Below are 24,374 nucleotides of genomic sequence, written 5' to 3'. Positions count from 1 at the left end.
TTATGCAAGTTGGTATATTTTGTGAAGGACAGGGAAATAAAACAGTAAAAAAGTTAAGAAGACTTTCTTTCTCATTTTTTCTGTTATGTTTTGATCAGTGGGTTTATCTGTGTGTAAAGCAGAGGGTTTTTGTTTTCTACAGGTTATTTTCCCAAATAACTTTGAAACAGGAAATGGGGGAAATGTACAGGGACATCTTCCCATGATGCCAATGTCTCCTCTAATGCATCCAAGGGTCAAAGAAGTTCGGACTGACAGTGGGAGTCTTCGAAAGGGTAGGTTCAACATCAGTAAAACAATGAAAAAATAACAAAGATCTTTTTTTAGAGAAAATTTCAAGTCTTGCCTAACATATTATTAAGAAATACAATTTTTTTATCAGGATTTGAAAGGGGATTAATGTTTATGCCAACACCCCATGTGGCTCATTATATACTTTTTTATATTAAAGTAATAAGATTTCCACTCTGATTTTGAATCTAATCTGTTTTTTAAATTACAATGTCTATTATTGTGGAAATAGTATTTTGGCTTTTTCATAAATATATACAATTTTTCCTCAGTGCTAATGGAAAACTATTTAAGCTAAATACCTACTTTTCCAAATGTGATAAAAGTTACATTCTTTATCTCTTAAGTCTTTAAAGAAAAATAAACGTTTAAAGCAGAACAAAGAACTCTTTGGGATACTTAAATTCATCCAATAAATTACTTATCTATACTCTCTCAAAATAGTTCATTTGAGCCTTACTAATAGGAAGATTTTAGTGCATTATTCTTTATTTTCTCTTGTGATGTAGCAAACTAATGTGTGCATCTTCTGGATTATTTAACTCTTGGATTTTTAAAAATCACTTAAAATCTTCTGATGACAATATCCCTGAATAAACCTCAGATGTACAAGTAGCTCAAGACCCACTTTTGGACTATAATTGTGTGTGTGTGTCTTGCTTTACACGTAGTATAAGGTCATAAAAAGGTGCACGCTGTGCATGCAAAACAATCTTCATTAAGCAAGGGGAATAATTAGGATTGTTTTATGACCTTTAAAAATCTTGTCAAACCTAAAAACTCTCTTACTGTCAATTATTAATATTTAAACAAATTTAAAAATAGTAAAAATATTTACTTAGTACACTACAATTTAAAACATTGGTAACACTGAGAATGAAAGTGTTTTGTTTTTTAAAAAGTCATAAAGAATAGTTTAAATGGTGCTTGCTACTTTCTTCTCATATAACTTACAATACTGAGTGAGCTTCTTTCCTGTGCCTTGGTGAACTGTCATGTTCCTTTCTAAGTTTGGACCAGCTCTTAACATTTTATCCTTTGTGCTTTCAGTGTTGTGAAATATTTCTGAGAGTTCCTTTAAAGTGAAGTTTTTTGCCATCATAACTTCCTGTTGGATGTCTTCATCCTATTTATCTTAACAACTTTTCACATTTATATCAATAAGTCTCATCTTCACACAGTTCTTCTGGCTGTATATCTAATCTCTTGAATAGCAGCAGTGTCAGCATTCCTAGGGTCAGCTATTTCTTCTGTAACTTCATTAACAATTTTAATTTCACTTTCAGCATTATCACTTTTCATTTCTTTGTTGGACTTTCACTTTTTTGGAGGAGCCATTCCCCCTTTCATTTGTCTATTTTCATTTATCTATTTTGTAAAACGCGGGTTTATCACTGGGAAATAAGGAGACAACATAACCATATGCTTTGCTGCCTGCATGAATTGAACCAGCAGATTTGCCCTGAACAATCACCAACAGACTTTGAAAGAAGTAACAGGATTGGTCACTGATCATGATGCACATCTATTTTTCACACAATGATTTATGTAAATCCTCATGGGAAAAGTTTGTAGTTTATGCAGTTACTCACAGTTAATATACCATGACAACTGAAATCTGAACCTTTTTGTTAAGGCTGTCGTTAATTTATGCTATGGTAACTGAAAGTCATGCATACTTAAACTGTACAAAGCATGAACTCTGTGCGTATGCGTGTGTGTGTATCTGACTATAACGTGTATGTGTATATAATATTTATTATATATATAAAATATACGTTATATGTGTGTGTGTGTGTGTGTGTGTGTGTGTTTGCAGCCTAGCTAGAGATCTCAGAACTAAGATCATGAAGAAATGGTCACTAAAATGTAATTCTGTCCTGGTGGTAGAATTTTGAGTGTTACCTTTTTCATTACAGTTTTTTGGTATCATTTGAGGTTTTTTTTTTCGCGGTACGCGGGCCTCTCACTGTTGTGGCCTCTCCCGTTGCGGAGCACAGGCTCCGGACGCGCAGGCTCAACGGCCATGGTTCACGGGTCCAGCCACTCCGCAGCATGTGGGATCTTCCCGGACCGGGGCACGAACCCATGTCCCCTGCATCGGCAGGCGGACTCTCAACCACTGCGCCACCAGGGAAGCCCTCGTTTGAGTTTTTTCAGTGAGCTTTTATAAGTTGAGATATAATTCACATCCCATAAAATTCACCCTTTTAAAATATACAATTCAGTATATTCACAAGACTATACAACTATCACCATTATCTAATTCCAGAACATTTTTATCACCCCCCCAAAAAAAACCTGTATCCAATAGTAATCGCTCTCTATTTCCTCCTCTACCAAGACCCTGGAACTACTAATCTGTTCTTTGTCTCTATGGATCTTCCTGTTCTGGACATTTCATATAAATGGAATTATATAATATGTGACCATTGTGATTGGCTTCTTTTACTTACCATGTTTTCAAGGTATATATATGTTGTCACATGTGTCAGCACTTCATTACGCTGAATAATTTTTCATTGTATGGATATACTGTATATTGTTCGTTCATTCATTTGTTAATGGACATTTGGATTATTTCCACTTGTTGGCTTTTATGAATAATGCTGCTGTGAACATTCAGGTGATATATTATTTTTATAATTAGAAGAAAAAGGTATTATAGGGGTTCAGGCAAGAGAATCAAATAATGGAAAAGCCTTAGAAAACAATAATATTGAGCCTTGACTCTGGGAGAAAAAAGACAATTTATTAACTTATATATTTGTTAAATTTTTATTGTCTACTGCAGCTTTTCCAGTACTGTGCTAGGCAGAGAATCATTTCAAGGGGATTGTAGCTAACTTCATGACTATAACATGAGTTTTCCCTTGAAATGTCAGCTCTGAACATTCCAAGTCGGATTCAAGGGCTGCATTGGTTTTCTTAGATATAAAGTATCCAGGTAGACTTCTGTTAAAGGGTAATGGGAGCTACAATAGAACTTTCCACTTTTTTATTAAGACTGCAAGTCAGAGCTGCTTTTATAACCTCCAGAATTGTGGAGAGATTTTTATTAAACCATGACTATTCCCCACTTACCTCAGTAATACAGAGAGCTGTCAAATTATTGCCAGAGGTAATTTTTATACCTTATAAACATGTTTTGAAAATAGATGACATGGCTATCTAATTATCTAGTAATTGTAAAAGTAATTAGTGAAATGTTTTTACTTTAAAAACATGTTATATACCTGTAAAGAAACAGTGGGTTGAGGGAAGTAGGGGGAAAATGGTGGGAAAAGATGTAGGATTGGCTAGGAGAGGCTTTGCACCTAGTGGGGATGGAAAGGAGAGCAGTTTCTGCAGAAGGATAGCACTGGAAAAGAGGTTTAACCCATACCTTACTTTCTTTTTTTTTTTTTTTTTTGCTGTACACGGGCCTCCCACTGCTGTGGCCTCTCCCGTTGCGGAGCACAGGCTCCAGACGCGCAGGCTCAGCGGCCATGGCTCACGGGCCCAGCCGCTCCGCGGCACGCGGGACCCTCCCGGACCGGGGCACGAACCCGTGTCCCCTGCATCGGCAGGCAGACTCTCAACCACTGCACCACCAGGGAAGCCCCTTACTTTCTTTTTGATCAACACACTAATGCCTCAGATTAAGGCAAGTTAAGCAGAGTCATAACACTTCTACTCATCTTTATCTTCTAGTGGACTTATAAAAGATGATTCTGCCTCTACTAAATCAGAAAGCCACAGCTACTGCCTTAAACTGTTTGAAGTGTGGGCATGTGGCGAAGGCAAAATTGTGAACCAAATCACTGATTTTTCCTTCTAATCAGGAGTTATTTACTAGATAAGATTGGGAGACAGAAGCTAGTTGGACTACTTTTGAAATTTAGCAGTCACCACATTCTACCTCTCATCTTCGACTTTACCCTTAATATTTTGCTTCTTTAATATAGGCAGAGGTTCAAGAAACCAGGAAGGTGAGCTCTCATAATTTTATTTTAAGATTTACTTCATTCTTCTCTCTCCCACTAGACTCGCTTATTCCATGAGGACAGAGGCCATGTTATTAGCATAGTAACTCAATCTCTATTTGTTGAATGAGTGAGTAAACCTGACTTATTATTTTGGAATACATGTCAAACTGTTATAAATTTTTCTCTTTATTAGATACGCAACCATTGTCTCCAATTTCTGTCCATGAACGCTACAGTTCTCCTACCGCTGGGAGTGCTAAGAGAAGACTTTTTGGGGAAGACCCCCCAAAGGAAATGCTTATGGACAGGATCATAACAGAAGGAACAAAATTGAAAATTGCTCCTTCTTCAAGCATTACTGCTGAAAATATATCAATTTCACCTGGGCAAAGTCTTCTAACAATGGCCACAGCCATAGTAACAGGGACAACAGGACATAAAGTTACAATTCCATTGCATGGTAACATTTTGATGCATTTATTTTATATTTTTTCTGAGGTGGATGAAAATTGAAGAAATGTCTTATTGGATTGATCACATGGTCTTATTATTCCAGTATTTTTGCTTGAACCTATATACTTTTTTTTCTCTTTGGCTGCGTTTGATCTTTGTTGCTGTGCACGGGCTTTCTCTAGTTATGGGGAGCAGGGGCTACTATTCATTGCAGTGCGCGGGCTTCTCATTGTGGTGGCTTCTTCTGTTGCGGAATACGGGCTCTAGGCGTGCGGGCTTCAGTAGTTGCAGCACACGGGCTTCAGTAGTTGCGGCGCGAGGGCTCAGTAGTTGTGGCTCGAGCGCACATCGGCTTCAGTAGTTGTGGCGCATGGGCTCAGTATTTGTGGCTTGTGGGCTCTAGAGTGCAGCTCAGTAGTTGTGGCACACAGGCTTAGTTGCTCCGTGGCATGTGGGATCTTCCCAGACCAGGGATCGAACCTGTGTCTTCTGCATTGACAGGCGGATTCTTAACCACTTCGCCACCAGGGAAGTCCCTGAACCCATACTTTTTTTTCTCTAAGAGCAATTTTAGGTTCATGGCAAAATTGAGCCTTCCTTGTCATCAACATCCTGCACCAGAGAGACACATGTGTTACAACTGATGAACTTTCATGGACACATCATTATCACCCTAAGTCCATAGTTTGCATTAGGTTTCACTCTTCGGTGTTGTACATTCTATGAGTTTTGACAAATGTCTAATGACACGTATCTACCATTATACTGTTATACAGATACAGAATAGTTTCACTGCCCTAAAAATCCTCTGTGCTCCACCCTTTTGTTTTGTTTTGAACCTATAGAGGCATTCCTATTATTATTGCACTTTGCTTTGTTGCACTTTACAGATACTATTTTTTTTTTTTTTTACAAATTGAAGGTTTCTGGCAACCCTGTGTTATCACATGATGATTAGCATTTTTTAGCAACAAAGTATTTTTTAATTGAGGTGTGTACATTATTTTTTAGACATAATGCTATTGCACACTTAATAGACTGTAATATAGCACAAACATAATTTTTATGTGCACTAGGAAACCAAATAATTCATTGACTCACTTTATTATGATACTCAATTTATTGTAGTGGTCTGGAACCAAACTCGCAATATCTCTGAGGTATGCCTGCACTGTTTTTTGAATTTTCACATTTTATAAATTTACAACCCTCTTTGTTAGGACTTATTTTATTTTCTTATCTGAGTTTTACAATTAAGTGCATTGAGGAAGAATTTTGTTTATTGATTAAAAACATCTCCTTTAGAGCTCAGAAGAAAACAATTTTATTGTTTCAGAGCAGAAATAGAAAATAAGAGTATCATAACCTAGAATTACTATTTTTGTGGCTTCTAACATATTCCTATGCATGATAGATAGATAAATAGATAGATAGATAGGTAGGTAGATAGATAGATAGATAGTAAAGAAAGGAAGGGAGGGAGAGAGGGAGGAAGGAAGCAAGGAAGGAAGAATTGACAACTTTTCTGGGACACATTTCTAAAACTAAGAACTCTTGCTTGTACATTCAGGTATTGCAAATGATGCTGGAGAGATCACACTGATACCAATTTCCATGAATACAACTCAGGAGTCCAAAGTCGAGAGTCCTGTATCACTTACGGCTCAGTCATTAATTGGTGCTTCTCCAAAACAGACCCATTTGACTAAAGCACAAGAGGTACATTCAGTTGGAATAAGCAAACCAAAGAGAACTGGGTCCTTAGCACTGTTTTATAGAAAGGTACGTGTTTTTATAGCATCTATAAAGGTCTCCTTTAATCAATGCAAGAAAGATTGAGTAACAGAGGGCAGCTTTAGCCTTCTTTTTTTGTGTGTGTGGTAAAATATACATGAAATTTACTATTTTAACCATTTTTAAGTGTACAGCTAAATATCATTAGTACATTCACATTGTTGTGCAGCTTCCACCATCATCCATCTCCAGACTTTTTCATCTTCCTAAACTGAAACTCTGTACCCATTAAATAGTAACTCCTCATTTCTTCCCCCCACCCCCAGCCCCTGGTAGCCATTATTCTACTTTCTGTCTCTATGAATTTGACTACTCTAGGTACCTCATATAAGTGGAATTATATAACGTTTGTCCTTTTTTGACAGGCTTATTTCACTTAGCATAATGTTTTCAAGGTTCTTCCATATTGCAGCATGGTCAGAATTTCCTTCCTTTTTAAGACTGACTAATATTCCATGGTTTGTATATACCATATTTTGTTTATCCATTCATCTATAGATGGACATTTGGGTTCTTTCTGCCTTTTGGTTATTGTGAGTGAATAGTGTTGCTGTGAACATTGGTGTACAGGTATCCAAGTCTGCTTTCAATTCTTTGGGTATATACAGAAGTAGAAGAGTAATTCTAAATTTAATTTTTGAGAAAATGCTATACAGTTTCCCACAGTGGCTGCACCATTTATATTCCTGATAGCAACATACAAGGGTTTTTCACAATATTGTGAAATACAAGTGTTTTTCTCTTTCTGACTTACTTCACTCTTTAAGACAGTCTCTAGATCCATCCACCTCACTACAAATAACTCAATTTCGTTTCTTTTTATGGCTACGTAACATTCCATTGTATATATGTGCCACATCTTCTTTATCTGTTCATCTGTCGATGTACACTTAGGTTGCTTCCATGTCCTGGCTGTTGTAAGTAGAACTGCAATGAACATTGTGGTACATGACTCTATTTGAATTATGGTTTTCTCAGGGTATATGCCCAATAGTGGGATTGCGGGGTCATATGGTAGTTCTATTTTTACTTTTTTAAGGAACCTCCATACTGTACTCCATAGTGGTTGTATCAATTTACATTCCCACCAGCAGTGCAAGAAGGTTCCCTTTTCTCCACACCCTCTCCAGCATTTATTGTATGTAGATTTTTTGATGATGGCCATTCTGACCAGTGTGAGATGATAACCTCATTGTAGTTTTGATTTGCATTTCTTTAATGATTACTGATTTTGAGCATCCTTTCATGTGTTTGTTGACAATCTCTATATCTTCTTTGGAGAAAAGTCTATTTAGGTCTTCTGCCTAATTTTGGATTGTGTTTTCTTGATATTGAGCTGAATGAGCTGCTTGTGTATTTTGGAGATTAATCCTTTGTCAGTTGCTTCATTTGCAAATATTTTCTCCCATTCTGAGGGTTATCTTTTCATCTTGTTTATGGTTTCCTTTGCTGTGCAAAAGCATTTAAGTTTCATTAGGTCCCATTTGTTTATTTTTGTTTTTATTTCTGTCTCTCTAGGAGGTGGGTCAAACAGGATCTTGCTGTGATGTATGTCATGGAGTGTTCTGCCTATGTTTTCCTCTAAGAATTTTATTGTGTCTGGCCTGACGTTTAGGTCTTTAATCCATCTTGAGTTTATTTTTGTGTATGCTGTTAGGGAGTGTTCTAATTTCATTCTTTTACATGTAGCTGTCCAGTTTTCCCAGGACCACTTGTTGAAGAGACTGTCTTTTCTCCATTGTATATTCGTGCCTCCTTTATTAAAGATAAGGTAGGGGCCTCCCTGGTGGCGCAGTGGTTGAGAGTCCGCCTGCCGATGCAGGGGATACGGGTTCGTGCCCCGGTCTGGGAGGATCCCATATGCCGCGGAGCGGCTGGGCCCGTGGGCCATGGCTGCTGGGCCTGCGCGTCCGGAGCCTGTGCTCCGCAACGGGAGAGGCCACAACAGTGAGAGGCCCGCGTACCACAAAAAAAAAAAAAAAAAAAAAAAAGATAAGGTGACCATAGGTGCGTGGGTTTATCTCTGGGCTTTCTATCCTGTTCCATTGATCTATATTTCTCTTTTTGTGCCAGTACCATATTGTCTTGATTACTGTAGCTTCGTAGTATAGTCCGAAGTCAAGGAGCCTGATTCCTCCAGCTCTGTTTTTCATTCTCAAGATTGCTTTGGCTATTTGGGGTCTTTTGTGTTTCCATATGAATTGTGAAATTTTTTGTTCTAGTTCTGTGAAAAATGCCATTGGTAGTTTGATAGGGATTGCACTGAATCTGTAGATTGCTTTGGGTAGTATAATCATTTTCACAATGTTGGTTCTTCCAGTCCAAGAACATGGTATGTCTCTCCATCTATTAGTATCCTCTTTGATTTCTTTCATCAGTGTCTTATAGTTTTCTGCATACAGGTCTTTTGTCACCTTAGGTAGGTTTATTCCTAGGTATTTTATTCTTTTTGTTGCAGTGGTAAATGGGAGTGTTTCCTTAATTTCTCTTTCAGATTTTTCATCATTAGTGTATAGGAATGCAAGAGATTTCTGTGCATGAATTTTATATCCTGCTACTTTACCAAATTCATTGATTAGCTCTAGTAGTTTTTTGGTAGCATCTTTAGGATTCACTATGTATAGTATCATGTCATCTGTGAACAGTGACAGTTTTACTTCTTTTTTTCCAAGTTGGATTCCTTTTATTTCTTTTTCTTCTCTGATTGCTGTGGCTAAAACTTCCAAAACTATGTTGAATAATAGTGGTGAGAGTGGGCAAGCTTGTCTTGTTCCTGATCTTAGTGGAAATGGTTTCAGTTTTTCACCATTCAGAACGATGTTGGCTGTGGGTTTGTCATATATGGCTTTATTATGTTGAGTTAAGTTCCCTCTATGCCTTCTTTCTGGAGAGTTTTTATCATAAATGGCTGTTGAATTTTGTCAAAAGCTTTTTCTGCATCTATTGAGATGATCATATGGTTTTTATTCTTCAATTTGTTAATATGGTTTATCACATTGATTGATTTCTGTATGTTGAAGAATCCTTGCATTCCTGGGATAAACCCCACTTGATCATGGTGTATGTTCCTTTTAATGTGCTGTTGGATTCTGTTTGCTAATATTTTGTTGAGGATTTTTGCATCTATGTTCATCAGTGATATTGGCCTATAGTTTTCTTTTTTTTGTGACATCTTTGTCTGGTTTTGGTATCAGGGTGATGGTGGCCTCATAGAATAAGTCTGGGAGTGTTCCTCCCTCTGCTATATTTTGGAAGAGTTTGAGAAGGATAGGTGTTAGCTCTTCTCTAAATGTTTGCTAGAATTCTCCTGTGAGTCCATTTGGTCCTGGGCTTTTGTTTGTTGGAAGATTTTTAATCACGGTTTCAATTTCAGTGCTTGTGATTGGTCTATTCATGTTTTCTGTTTCTTCCTGGTTCAGTCTTGGAAGGTTATACCTTTCTAAGAATTTGTCCATTTCTTCCAGGTTGTCCATTTTATTGGCATAGAGTTTCTTGTAGTAATCTCTCATGATCTTTTGTATTTCTGCAGTGTCAGTTGTTACTTCTCCTTTTTCATTTTTAATTCTATTGATTTGAGTCTTCTCCCTTTTTTTCCTGATGAGTCTGGCTAGTGGTTTATCATTTTTCTTTATCTTCTCAAAGAACCATCTTTTAGTTTTATTGATTTAGCTATTTTTTCCTTCATTTCTTTTTCATTATTTCTGATCTCATATTTATTATTTCTTTCCTTCTGCTAACTTTGAGGTTTTTTTGTTCTTCTTTCTCTAATTGCTTTAGGTGTAAGGTTTGGTTGTTTATTTGAGATGTTTCTTGTTTCTTGAGGTAGGATTGTATTGCTATAAACGTCCCTCTTAGAACTGTTTTTGCTGCATCCCATAGGTTTTGGGTCATCGTGTTTTCTTTGTCATTTGTTTCTAGGTATTTTTTGATTACCTCTTTGATTTCTTCAGTGATCTCTTGGTTATTTAGTAGTGTGTTGTTTAACCTCCATGTTTGTGTATTTTTCACACATTTTTTCCTGTTATTGGTATCTAGTCTCATAGCATTGTGGTTGGAAAAGATACCAGATACGATTTCAATTTTCTTAAATTTAGCAAGGCTTGATTTGTGACCCAAGATATGATCTATCCTGGAAAATGTTCTATGAGCACTTGAGAAGAAAGTGTATTCTGTTGTTTTGGGATGGGATGTCCTATTAATATCCATTAAGTCCATCTTGTTTAATGTATCATTTAAAGCTTGTGTTTCCTTATTTATTTTCATTTTGGATGATCTGTCCATTGATGAAAGTGAGGTGTTAAAGTCTCCTACTATTATTGTGTTGCTGTCAATTTCCCCTTTTATGGCTGTTAGCATTTGCCTTATGTACTGAGGTGATCCTGTGTTGGGTGCATAAATATTTACAAATGTTATATCTTCTTGGATTGATCCCTTGATCATTATGTAGTGTCCTTCCTTGTCTCTTGTAATATTCTTTATTTTAAAATCTACTTTATCTGATATGAGAATTACTACTCCAGCTTTCTTTTGATTTCCATTTGCATGAAATATCTTTTTCCATCCCCTCACTTTCAGTCTCTATGTGTCCCTAGGTCTGAAGTGGGTCTCTTGTAGACAGCATATATATGGGTCATGTTTTTGTATCCATTCAGCCAGTCTATGTCTTTTGGTTGGAGCATTTAATCCATTTACATTTAAGGTATTTATCAATATATGTGTTCCTGTTACCATTTTCTTAATTTTGGGGGGTTTGTTATTGTAAGTGTTTTCCTTCTCTTGTGTTTCCTGCCTAGGGAAGTTCCTTTAGCATTTGTTATAGAGCTGGTTTGGTGGTGCTGAATTCTCTTAGCTTTTGCTTGTCTGTAAAGGTTTCAATTGCTCCATCAAATCTGAATGAGATCCTCGATGGGTAGAGTAATCTTGGTTGTAGGTTTTTCTCTTTCATCACTTTAAATATGTCCTGCCACTTCCTTCTGGCTTGCAGAGTTTCTGCTGAGAAATCAGCTGTTAACATTATGGGGATTCCCTTGTATGTTATTTGTTGCTTTTCCCTTGCTGCTTTTAATATTTTTTCTTTGTATTTAATTTTTGATCATTTGATTAATATGTGTCTTGGCGTGTTTCTCCTTGGATTTATCCTGTATGGGACTCTCTGTGCTTCCTAGACTTGATTGACTATTAGGGAAGTTTTCAACTATAATCTCTTCAAATATTTTCTCAGTCCCTTCTTTTTTCTCTTCTTCTTCTGGGACCCCTATAATTTGAATGTTGGTGCATTTAGTGTTGTCCCAGAGGTCTCTGAGATTGTCCTTGATTTTTTTCATTCTTTTTTCTTTATTCTGCTCTGTGGTAGTTAGTTCCACTATTTTATCTTCCAGGTCACTTATGTGTTCTTCTGCCTTAGTTATTCTGCTATTGATTTCTTCTAGAGAATTTTTTTTTTTTTTTGCGGTACACGGGCCTATCACTGTTGTGGCCTCTCCCATTGCGGAGCACAGGCTCCAGATGCGCAGGCTCAGCGGCCATGGCTCACGGGCCCAGCCGCTCTGCGGCATGTGGAATCATCCTGGACCGGGGCACGAACCCACGTCCCCTGCATCGGCAGGCAGACTCTCAACCACTGTGCCACCAGGGAAGCCCCTTCTAGAAAATTTTTAATTTCATTTATTGTGTTGTTCATTATTGTTTGTTTGCTCTTTAGTTTTTTTAGGTCCTTGTTAAACGTTTCTTGTATTTTCTCCATTCTATTTCCAAGATTTTGGATCATCTGTACTATCATTACTCTGAATTCTTTTTGAGGTAGACTGTCTGTTTCCTCTTCATTTATTTGGTCTGGTGGGTTTTTACCTTGCTCCTTCATCTGCTGTGTATTTCTCTGTCTTCTCATTTTGCTTAACTTACTGTGTTTGGGGTCTCCTTTTCGCAGGCTGCAGGTTCATAGTTCTTGTTGTTTTTGGTGTCTGCCCCCCAGTGGGTGAGGTTGGTTCAGTGGGTTATGTAGGCTTTCTAGTGGAGGGGACTGGTGCCTGTGTTCTGGTGGATGAGGCTGGATCTTGTCTTTCTGGTGAGCTGGACCGCATCCAGTGGTGTGTTTTGGGGTGCCTGTGACCTTATTATGATTTTAGGCAGCCTCTCTGCTAATGGATAGGGTTGTGTTCCTGTCTTGCTAGTTGTTTGGCATAGGGTGTCCATCACTGTAGCTTGCTGTTCATTGAGTGGAGCTGGGTCTTCACATTGAGATGGAGATCTCTAAGAGAGCTTTCGCCATTTGATATTATGTGGGGCTGGGAGGTCTCTGGTGGACCACCACTGTCCTGAACTCGGCTTTCCCACCTCAGAGGCTCAGGCTGGACACCCAGCCGGAGCACCAAGGCCCTGTCAGCCACATGGCTCAGAAGAAAAGGGAGAAAAAAAGAAAGAAAGAGAAATAAAATAAAGTTATAAAATTGAAAAATAAAAAATATATTATTAAAAATAAAAAAATTAGAAAGTAAAAAAAGGAAAAAGAAAGAAGCGAGCAACCAAACCAAAAAACAAATCCACCAATGATAATAAGTGCCAAAAATTATACTAAAAAAAAAAAAGACAGACAGAACCCTAGGACAAATGGCAAAAGCAAAGGTATACAGACAAAATCACACAAAGAAGCATACACATACACACTCGCAAAAGGAGAAAAAGGAAAAATATATGTATATGAAAAAAAGGAAGAGAGCAACAACGAAATCAATAAACATATCTACCAATGATAATAAGCTCTAAATTCTAAACTAAGATAAACATTAAACCAGAAACAAATTTGATGCTGAAAGCAAACCCCAAGTCTATAGTTGCTCCAAAGTCCACTGCCTCAATTTTGGGATGATTCGTTGTCTATTCGGGTATTCCACAAATGCAGGGTACATCAGTTTGATTGTGGAGATTTAATCTGCTGCTCCTGAGGCTGCTGGGAGAGATTTCCCTTTCTCTTCTTTGTTCGCACAGCTCCTGGGGTTCAGCTTTGGATTTGGCCCCACTTCTGCACGTAGGTCGCCTGAGGGCGTCTGTTTCCCTCCCAGACAGGACAGGGTTAAAGTAGCAGCTGATTAGGGGGTTCTGGCTCCCTCAGGCCAGGGGGAGGGAGGGGTACAGAATGCCGGGCAAGCCTGTGGCAGCAGAGGCCAACATAATGTTGCAGCAGCCTGGGCATGACGTGTGTTCTCCCGGGAAAGTTGTCCCTGGATCATGGGACCCTGGTAGTGGCGGGCTGCACAGGCTCCCGGGAGGGGAGATGTGAATAGTGACCTGTGCTTGCACACAGGCTTCTTGGTGGCTGCAGCAGCAGCCTTAGCATTTCATGCCCGTCTCTGGGGTCCGTGCTGATAGCTGCAGCTCGCGCTCGTCTCTGGAGCTCGTTTAGGTGGTGCTCTGAATCCCCTCTCCTCGCGCACCCTGAAACAATGCTCTCTTGCCTCTTAGGCAGTTCCACACTTTTTCCCAGACTCACTCCCGAGTAGCTGTGGCTGACTAGCTGCCTTCAGGCTATGTTCACGCAGCTAACTCCAGTCCTCTCTCTGGGATCTGACCTCCGAAGCCCAAGCCTCAGCTCCTAGCCCCCACCCGCCCCGGCGGGGTGAACAGACAAGCCTCTCAGGCTGGTGAGTGCTGGTCGGCACCGATCCTCTATGTGGGAATCTCTCCGCTTTGCCCTCTGCACCCCTGTTGCTGCACTCTCCTCTGTGGCTCCAAAGCTTCCCACCTGCCATCTCCGCCAGTGAAGGGGCTTCCTAGTGTGTGGAAACTTTTCCTCCTTCACAGCTCCCTCCCAGAGGGGCAGGTCCCATCCCTATTCTTTATTTATTTATTTATTTTTTATTTATTTTTATTAGTTTCTGCTTTATAACAAAGTGAATCAGTCATACATATACATCTGTTTCCACATCCCTTCCCTCATGCATCTCCCTCCCTCCCACCCTCCCTATCCCACCCCTCCAGGCGGTCACAAAGCACCGAGCTGATCTCCCTGTGCTCTGTGGCTGCTTCCCACTATCTGTCTACCTTACGTTTGGTAGTGTATATATGTCCATGCCTCTCTTTCGCTTTGTCACAGCTTACCCTTCCCCCTCCCTCCCTATTCTTTTGTCTCTGTTTTTTCTTTTTTCTTTTGCCCTACCCAGGTACGTGGGGAGTTTCTTGCCTTTTGGGAAGTCTGAAGTCTTCTGCCAGCGTTCAGTAGGTGTTCTGTAGCAGCTGTTCCTCATGTAGATGTATTTTTGATGTATTTGTGGGGAGGAAGGTGATCTCCACGTCTTACTCCTCCACCATTTTGAAGCTACCTCCTTACTGTAGTTTTAATTCACGTTTCCCTGATGATTAATGATATTGAGCATCTTTTCATGGGCTTATTGGCAATCCTTCTACCTTCCTCAGAGAAATGTCTATTCAAGTCCTTTGCCCATTTTTTGAGTTTTTTATTGGTGAGTTGTAATAGTTCTTTATATTGTCGGCATATTAATTCCTTATCAGATACATGATTTGCAAATATCTTCTCCCATTCCATGGGTTGCCTTTTCACTATGTTATATATTAGTGTCTTTTTTTGACGCACAGAAGTTTTTTAATTTGATGAAGTCTAACTTATCTATGTTTTGTTTTGTTGTCTTGTTCGTTTTGGTGTCATATCCGAGAAATCATTGCACATTCCAGTGTCATGAAGCTTTTCCCCTATGTTTTCTTGTAGGATTTTTATAGTTTTAGAAATTACATTTAGGTCTTTGATCCATTTTGAGTTAATTTTTATATATGGTATAAGGTAAGGACCCAGTTTCATTCTTTTGCATGTGGATATCCAGTTTTCTCACTGAGTCTTGTTGACAAGACTGCCTTTCTCCATTGAATGGTCTTGACACCCTTGTCAAGTTACTCATCACTATATATGTGAGGGTTTATTTCTGGGCTCTGTATTCTATTCATTGGTCTCTTCATGCCAGTACCACAGTTTTGATTAGTGTAACTTTGTAGTAAGGTTTGAAGTCAGAAAATGTGAGACCTCCAACTTTGTTCTTCTTTTTCAAGATTATTTTGACTATTCAGAGTCCCTTCACATTCCATATGAGTTTTAGGATGGATTTTTTTCTATTTCTGCAAAAAAAAAAAAATCTTTGGGATTTTAATATGGATTATATTGAATATGTAGATTCAATTTCAGTGTACAAATTTTTGCCTCCTTGGTTAAGTTTATTCCCAAGTATTTTATTATTTTTCGTGCTATTGTAAATGGAATCATTTTCTTAATTTCATTTTTGGATTGTACATTGTTTATGGTATAGGAATAAAAGTGATTTTTGTGTGTTGATTTTGTATCCTGCAACTTTGCTGTATTCATTTATTAGTTCTAACATTTTTTATGGACTCCAGGGTTTTTGGGTTTCCTACACATAAAGTCTTGTCATCTGCGAACAGAGATGGTTTTACTACTTTTCTAATTTGAATGCCTTTTATTTCTTTTTCTTGCCTAATTGCTCTGGCTAGAACTTCTAGTATGGTGTTGAATAGAAGTACTGCAAGTGGGCATCTTTGTCTTGTTCCTGATCTTAGAGGAAAAGCTTTCATTGTTTTACTTTGAGTATGATCTTAGCTTTGGATTTTTCATATATGGTATTTATTATGTTGAAGTAGTTTCCATCTGTTCCTAGTTTGTAACAAAAGGGTTTTGAATTTTGTCAAATGCTTTTTTTCTGCATCAAATTTTGAGATGATTATATCATTTTTCCCTTCATTCTGCTAATGTAGTGTATTATACTGATAGATTTTCATATGTTAAACTATCCTTTCATTCCATGAATAACTCCTACTTGGTCATGGTGTATAACCCTTTTAGTGTATGATGTTCCATTCAGTTGCTAGGGTTTTGTGGAGGATTTTCACATCAGTATAATAGATATTGGTCTGTAGTTTTCTTAGAGTGTCTTTGTTTAGCTTTAGTATCAGGTGATGTACCTTTAGCCTTTTTTAAAAACATATTTGACATTCTAAAAGAACATTATGATCTTGATGAGCTAATGTTTGGACTCAGGCTCATAGAGTTTTAATTCCATTTCCTGCTGGCTTGTTTTACATAACTTTGATTAAGCAGTTGGCCATCCTGTGGAATTTACAGGAACTCCATTGTGTTATATTGCTTTAGGTTGGAGTTTATTGTGGGACAGGTACATTGGATCTTATGGATAAGTTTAAGTTACTGAAGATTCATTATTAAGATTGGTGGGATACTGCTGGGAGTCTACATAATTTTTATCATAAATCTAGTTTTTTACCTTTTACGAATTGACCAATTCTCATTTTAATGCCTAAATTATTTTAGTATTAATGCAAAGATTTAACATAGAAATAATTTCAGCTTATCCTGCCTAGCTTTTATAAGCACCATAAAGCTTCTGATAAGATAGACATGTTAATCAGATATTTGTGACCAAACATGCCGCTTCTCTAAAATAAATCCCAGAATTGGAAGATACCTCTCCAGTCTACCCTATAACTAGTGTCTATCTAGCCCATTCTGAAAAATTGTAAATGAAAAAAAAGGCACTGTTTTTTGTTTCTTTCTAGCATTATGATTAGGGTTTAAGGCTTAAATTTTTTAAGAAATTCATGGGTTTTTTTTTCAATTATCTCTTCATGCAAATTTAAGTTTATTTCCTCTATCTAGTCTTTCTTAGAATAATTCTTGAGACACTTGCCCTTTTTTCCACCTCCCACTGCTTTCTGTACTCTGTCCCACCATCTCTACTCCTGCCTACATCTTGTGCCTAAGGCCTGTTTTAAAAACAGAGCTCCAAATGTAGTATTTTCCCCATTCATTCCCTATTTTTAAGTTTCAAAATGAAAAATTGCTGCCTTTGATAATGAATCTAAGATTGACAAAAATAAGGCTTTATTTATGAATTTTTAGTTCTGAATTTATTTCAGAATCTAGCTTGTCCTTTTCCTTTTAACTATAGCCTACTTAGAAGCTAGAAAAATTTTACCCTAAAAGGGAATTGAAGCGTCCATATCTATAATGAGTTCAAAATAACCATTTCTTGAGTAAATTGCAGATGTTATCCATGCTGAACTCAGTGTGATGCTGATATCCTATGCCTGAGTAGAATTTACTGTGAATTTTTTGTTAGAAGCCTTCCAGAGTATGTGTACCTTTAAGGCATTGGATTAGCTTTGTAAAAGATACTTAACAAGTATTACTTTTTAAAAAAAAATTATTTATTTTATTTATTTATTTTTGGCTGCGTTGGGCCGTCATTGTTGCACGTGGGCTTTTCTCCAGTTGCAGCTAGTGGGGGCCACTCCTCGCCACAATGCGTGGGCCTCTCACTGCAGTGGCCTGTCCCGCTGCAGAGCACGAGCTCAATAGCTGTGGCTCATGGGCTCCAGAGTGCAGGCTCAGCAGTTGGGCACATGGGCTTTGCTGCTCTGCGGCACTCGGGATCCTCCCAGACCAGGACCCAAACCCGTGTCCCCTGCATTGGCAGGTGGACTCCCAACCACTGTGCCACCAGGGAAGCCCCACAAATATTACTTAATGACATATTTCTTAATCCTTCTACCTAGGACTGTATCTGTTATCTTCTCCTATCACGAATGTAAAGTTCCAGCATCTTTCCCACTGCTCTGACCCCAGTGGTTCCTGTTTATCTCTTAGCCAACAAGACCAGAAACAAAGGGTTGGGATGCAGAAAGTGAGTTTGTTATAAAATGAATCACTGGTGGCTTTGGAGTCAACCCTTATCTCTCTTTCTATCAGATTAGTGTATTGGATGGCTAAAGTTCATTTTTCAGCTTTAATTTGTGGATTTTTTTCCCTCTCAAAAGATACTTTGCTATAAAGAATGCCTTACTCTTTTTCACTTTTTTTACCCTGAACATTTAGATTTAAAGACTTAGTTCAAACAGAATAGTCTAGTTTAGGAATATCACAGTAGGATTACCAGTTCTTAAGATAGTAAAACATAATGCTTTTTGGATGATCAGAAATCATTTTAGAATCTTTCAGGACCTTTGGGGCATTTGCATTAGTATCAGTTCATATAAAGACTCTATATATGAAAGGTTGAAGGCATTGAACTGAATTTACTCTGACATACTTAAAAACAACTTGACTGAGAAGGACAATACTATATAATATTTATATGTGGAATCTAAAAATCAAAAACAGGCTCATAAATACAGAGAACAGGTTAGTGGTTGCCAGGGGGCGAGGGGATGGGTGAAATGGATGAAGGGAGTCAAAAGGTACAGACTTCAAGTTATAAAATAAATAAATCATGGTGATATAATGTATAGCATGGTGACTATAGTTAGTAATGCTGTATTCCATATTACAGTTGCTAAGAGACTAGATCTTAGAAGTTCTCATCACAAGAAAAAAAATTCTGTTAACTGTGTGGATATTAACTAGACTTATTGTGGTGATCTTTTCACAACATATACAAACGTCAAATCATGTTGTACACCTGAAACTAATATAATGTTGTATGTCAGTTATACCTCAATAAACAACAACAACAACAAAATCTGGTATCTCGTTTGCTTAACATTCCTTTCATGTGCTCATAAAAACAATGTAGACTATTGGGGAAATTTTTAAATGATTTTGCTTTCTGACTTATTTTGGAGTCAAACATTTTAGTGTATTATGTGACATTTTAGGCTTTCTAGTCATTTTACCTGAACCAAAAAAAGAGAGAGACTTCTGAACACTTGAAAAATTATGTATTCATAATGATCATGATGCTGGTAAGTCAAACCATTTAATTTTAGTATTTCTCTCTTTACATAGTTGACAGCATAGAATAATAGCATATAACATCTTTACCAAAAAAATGTTTAAGGTAGTTTTCCAAAGAGAATTTTGTTTTAATATATTTTCTTTTGCCATAGCAGTGAACTAGTACTATAAAATAAAAATTTTATGTAATTTAATGCATCAGCAGCCTTACGTGTTTATTAATCTTGGCCTAAAAGCCCATGTTCATGGTAAGACATAAATTTGAGAAATTATTTACTTGTTTTTTTGCATCAACGTGCTATCTTTCATCTTAGGTCTATCATTTGGCAAGTGTACGCTTACGTGATTTATGTTTAAAACTGGATGTTTCAAATGAGTTAAGAAGGAAGATATGGACATGTTTTGAATTCACTTTAGTTCACTGTCCTGATCTGATGAAAGACAGACATTTGGATCAGCTCCTCCTTTGTGCCTTTTACATCATGGCAAAGGTAATGTATAAGTTGAGGGAAGCTCTTTGCCATAGTTACCTGTATTTGAGGCCTGAGGTGAAAATCTGTTGCACTTGATTGTTAGTTTGCCTTAAGTGCTGCAAGCCAACAGTGGTAAATTCCAACTACTATATCTATTTCTATGGACTCTTCATTACTTTCTTTTTTTTTATTTTATAAATTTATTTATTTTATTTATTTATTATTTTTGGCTGTGTTGGGTCTTCGTTGCTGTGTGCGGGCTTTCTCTAGTTGCAGAGAGTGGGGGCTACTCTTCCTTGCAGTGCATGGGCTTCTCATTGCGGTGGCTTCTCTTGTTGCAGAGCACAGGCTCTAGGCATGCAGGCTTCAGTAGTTGTGGCACATGTGCTCAGTAGTTGTGGCTTGTGGGCTCTAGAGCGCAGGCTCAGTAGTTGTGGCTCACGGGCTTAATTGCTCCATGGTATGTGGTGTGTGGGATCTTCCTGGACCAGGGATCAAACCCATGTTCCCTGAATTGGGAGAGGCGGATTCTTAACCACTGTGCCACCAGGGAAGTCCTTCATTTACTTTCGTAGTAATCAGCCTTCTCGCTTCATAAGAATTCACTGGTTGTAAAAAAAATTGGAAAATATCTTAGAGACCATTTGTAGTAAAATGGTTCTCCACACTATTAATGGAGAACCGTTTCCACCATCACCCCGTGACACCTCTAATCTTGTACTTTAAAGTAAAATGATTGTTACATTTTAGGTGAGTAACTGAGGCCCAGAGCTGAAAGTAACTTGGCCAAAGTTACACAATAAGTGACAACCTATGTTCTCCTGATTCAGAAATCTGGTGTAAAATAGCTTCTATACTATATTGCTTTCCAGTGATTTATTCTGTTGCCTCAGAAGAGCATTTTACTTTCTAGTTGCTACAATATGTTTTAAGTCATAAAATGGCATATCTTACTTGTTTTTAAAAATTCTAATATGTCTGAAACAATCATCTGTAACTTTGGTCTTGATCATATTGGCCATACTACCAGTCCTAGCAGATGTACATGTTACAACCTAATTTTTCAGCTTTCTGAGGCAGAAGACATGTTTTCAAACTCCTTTGTGACTTCCTTCTCATATTACCTTTTTAAAATCTCTATACAAAATAGGTATTAATAAATGTTATTAACTAATCTTTTTTTTAAGCTGTTACTATTTTTATTATTTCTCTTAAGGATACCAGAACCCTAAAAAGCAGCCTTGGGTTTATAACTTACAGAGAGTTACAAATATTTCCTTCTGTGGTTACAGTTTTTATACATTTATTCCACAACAGCTAGATAACACACAACATGAAAAAGACCACATAGTTACTCCCCTTTTGTAGTCACATTCTACATTGGCATCCATACTAATAATCCTTTATATTGGTATCACTCTTTCCACTTTTAAAACCACACCAATTTGCATACCTCATTTATTTTACCATTCCAAGAATCTCTAGGGTTAGGACTCTGTGCTTTCACTGCCGAGGGTGCAGGTTCAATCCCTGGTCGGGGAACCAAGATCCCACAAGACACACGGCATGGCCAAAAATAAAGAATCCCCAAAGTCAAAACAGTAACAATAATAGCAACAACAAAACCAAAAGTTGTCCTAGAGCTAATAATACCACTGGGGTTCCCAGCAGAAGCAAACTACTTTGAGGTATGAAACACTCAACCCTGAAGCCATTCAGTATTCACACAAATTAAATCCTAATTAAAACAGAACTAAAAAATCCAAAATTATAAAACAATCAAGGAAATAAGCCAATGTGAGTATGTCAACAGATAAAATTTAGAGCAGGTTAGATATTCAAAAGTTTCAGGTAATGGAATTATTGATCTCAAATTATGCAATTATATGTTTAAAATGATTCAATGTATAAAGGAAAATTCTTTTTATGAACAAAGGCCAAGTCACTTTAAAAAGGACCTGAAAGATGTCAAAAAGAACTGAATGAAACTTGTAATGGAAACCGAATTCCAACCCAAAAGACTCATGGATGAGAATATAGAGCTGAGGAAACGAAAAAACAGCATATCACAGAGATGGAAAATACAAAAAATCAAGAGACGTAGAGTTACGAAACATTTTTTCTCGTTCCCTTCCTCTTTTGTTCTCTTCTCTTGTAATTTGATGACTAACTTTAGTGTTGTGTTTCGATTCCTTTTTCTTTTTTGTATGTGTATCGCAGATTTTTGATTTGCGGTTACCATGAGGATTTGATATAGCAATCTATATATAAACAAGATTGTTTTAAGTTGCTGGCCTCTTAATTTCAAATGCATTTCCAATATCCTGCATTTGTGTTCTCCCCTTCTCGTAATTGCTGGTTTTGATATCATATTAGCATGTGGATGATTTCCTACCTTTACGGTATGTTTGCCTTTACTGGTGAGCTTTTCCATTCGTAAGTTTCTTGTTTCTAGTTGTAGCCTTTTCTTTTCTGCTTAGAGAAGTTCCTTCAGCATTTGTTGCAAAGCTGCTCTGGTAGTTCTGAATTCTCTTAGCTTTTGCTTATCTGTAAAGCTTTTGATTTCTCCATCAAATCTGAATAAGAGCCTTGCTGGTTAGAGTATTCTTGGTTGTAGTTTCTTCCCTTTCATCACTTTAAATACGTCATGCCACTCCCTTCCGGCCTGCAGAGTTTCTGCTGAGAAGTCAGCTCATAACCTTATGGAAGTTCCCTTGTATGTTATTTGTCATTTTTCTCTTGTTGCTTTTAGTATTTTTTCTTTAATTTTTGTCTGTTTGATTACTCTGTGTCTCAGTGTGTTCTTCCTTGGGTTTATCCTGCCTGGGACTCTCTGCCCTTCCTGGACTTGGGTGACTGTTTCCTTTCCCATGTTAGGGAGGTTTTCAGCTGTTATCTCTTCAAATATTTTCTCAGGTCCTTTCTGTCTCTTCTCCTTCTGGGACCCCTATAAGGTGAATGTTGATGCATTTAATGTTTTCCCAGAGGTCTCTTTGACTGTCTTCATTTCTTTTCATTCTTTTTTCTTTATTCTGTTCCACGGCAGTGATTTATACCATTCTGTCTTCCAGGTCACTTATCCAATCTTCTGCCTCAGTTATTCTGCTATTGATTCCTTCTAGTGTATTTTTCATTTCAGATATTGTATTGTTCATCTCTGTTTCTTTGTTCTTTAATTCTTCTAGGTCTTTATTAAACATTTCTTGCATCTTCTCTATCCTTGCCTCTGTTCTTTTTCTGAGATCCTGGATCATCTTCACTATCATTTTTCTGAATTCTTTTTTCGGAAGGTTGCCTGTCTCCACTTCACTTATAGCTGTTCTTCTGGGGTTTTATCTTGTTCCTTTATCTGGGACATATTCCTCTGCCGTTTCACTTTGTCTAACTTCCTGTGATTGCAGTTTCCATTCTGCACGCTGCAGGATTGTAGTTCTTCTTGCTTCTGCTGTCTGCCATCTTAACTAATCATTTGTGTTTTTTTGAAAACTACCATAGCTCAGGCTTTGCCATTTCTATGGAGAACATCATTATGGAGAACAGGTTTAGTGCTAATGGACAGTGAAGGAGAAGAAAAGAGTAATTTAAGTGAACTCTGTGATAATAAATAGACTAGAAGGGATTCCTTTATGGATCACTAATTTATTTTCTTTCTTTTGGCCACCACTGTGACTTCTCTAAGTGTTAAAACCCTACAGTCTGTTCTGAACTATTAAAAACCTAATCCTGTAATAACCTCTGTCTTATTGTGAATCACAAGACGTTTTCTATCCTTTAGTATGTGGTTAATTTTAAATAAGTACTTAAAAACTAATACAACTGGAGACTGCAAGGGATTCAGCAGATCTGAGTTTTCTTATATCATTCTTTTTTATAAAGAGATGCATTTTTGGTAGTGATACCATAGCAGTCTTAGTGCTTTTGATTAATGAAACTATTAGCTGAGTCCCCACAGGCCACAAAGCCTGAACTTTTTTTTTTAAATTTTATTTTACTTTTTATTTATTTATGGCTGCATTGGGTCTTCGTTGCTGCATGTGGGCTTTCTCTAGTTGCGGCGAGCGGGGGCTACTCTTCGTTGCAGTGCTCGGGCTTCTCACTGCAGTGGCTTCTCTTGTTGCAGAGCATGGGCTCTAGGTGCACGGACTTCAGTAGTTGTGGCACATGGGCTCAGTAGTTGTGGCCTACAGGCTCTAGAGCACAGGCTCAGTAGTTGTGGCGCACGGGCTTAGTTGCTCTGCGGCATGTGGGATCTTCCTGGACCAGGGCTCGAACCCGTTTCCCCTGCATTGGCGGGCGGATTCTTAACCACTGCACCACCAGGGAAGTCCCCAAGCCTGAACTTTTAAGGTAGTAAAAGTCATAAAATGGTAGTAGATTTTAGTTATTGAGTGGCCTGGGGTTAATGGCTTTCTGCAAGACTACTCTCAATGCCGACCTGTAATTGAAGTTCTTGTTCAGAGCCATTTTTCTTTTAAAAGCAATTGATAAATGCAGTTCTTATTTTCCTTAGGTAACAAAAGAAGAAAGAACTTTTCAAGAAATAATGAAAAGTTATAGGAATCAGCCTCAAGCTAATAGTCATGTGAGTTACATTATTTTTCCTCCTGTCCAAAAATAGATTTGTACTATTTC

The 24,374-nt window shown here is 37.7% G+C and overlaps 1 protein-coding gene across 2 annotated transcripts in view; it reads left to right on the top strand.

The window, feature by feature from the left end:
- Positions 1 to 24,374, top strand: part of RBL1 (RB transcriptional corepressor like 1) — a gene marked incomplete at both ends in the record, with an annotated part of 75,143 nt that overhangs the window by 35,403 nt on the left and 15,366 nt on the right. For both annotated transcript variants that reach the window (XM_079718576.1, XM_079718575.1), the window contains 5 exons: positions 143 to 275; positions 4,453 to 4,719; positions 6,283 to 6,494; positions 19,584 to 19,760; positions 24,253 to 24,324. In XM_079718576.1, the coding sequence (XP_079574702.1) occupies positions 143 to 275; positions 4,453 to 4,719; positions 6,283 to 6,494; positions 19,584 to 19,760; positions 24,253 to 24,324 (861 nt within the window). The remainder of the gene's footprint in view (positions 1 to 142; positions 276 to 4,452; positions 4,720 to 6,282; positions 6,495 to 19,583; positions 19,761 to 24,252; positions 24,325 to 24,374) is intronic.

Source organism: Hyperoodon ampullatus (genome assembly GCF_949752795.1).
Source record: "Hyperoodon ampullatus genome assembly, chromosome: 14".
NCBI lineage: Eukaryota > Metazoa > Chordata > Mammalia > Artiodactyla > Ziphiidae > Hyperoodon > Hyperoodon ampullatus.
Note: the sequence above shows the minus strand (reverse complement) of the source record. Positions and strands in the feature narration are given on the sequence as shown.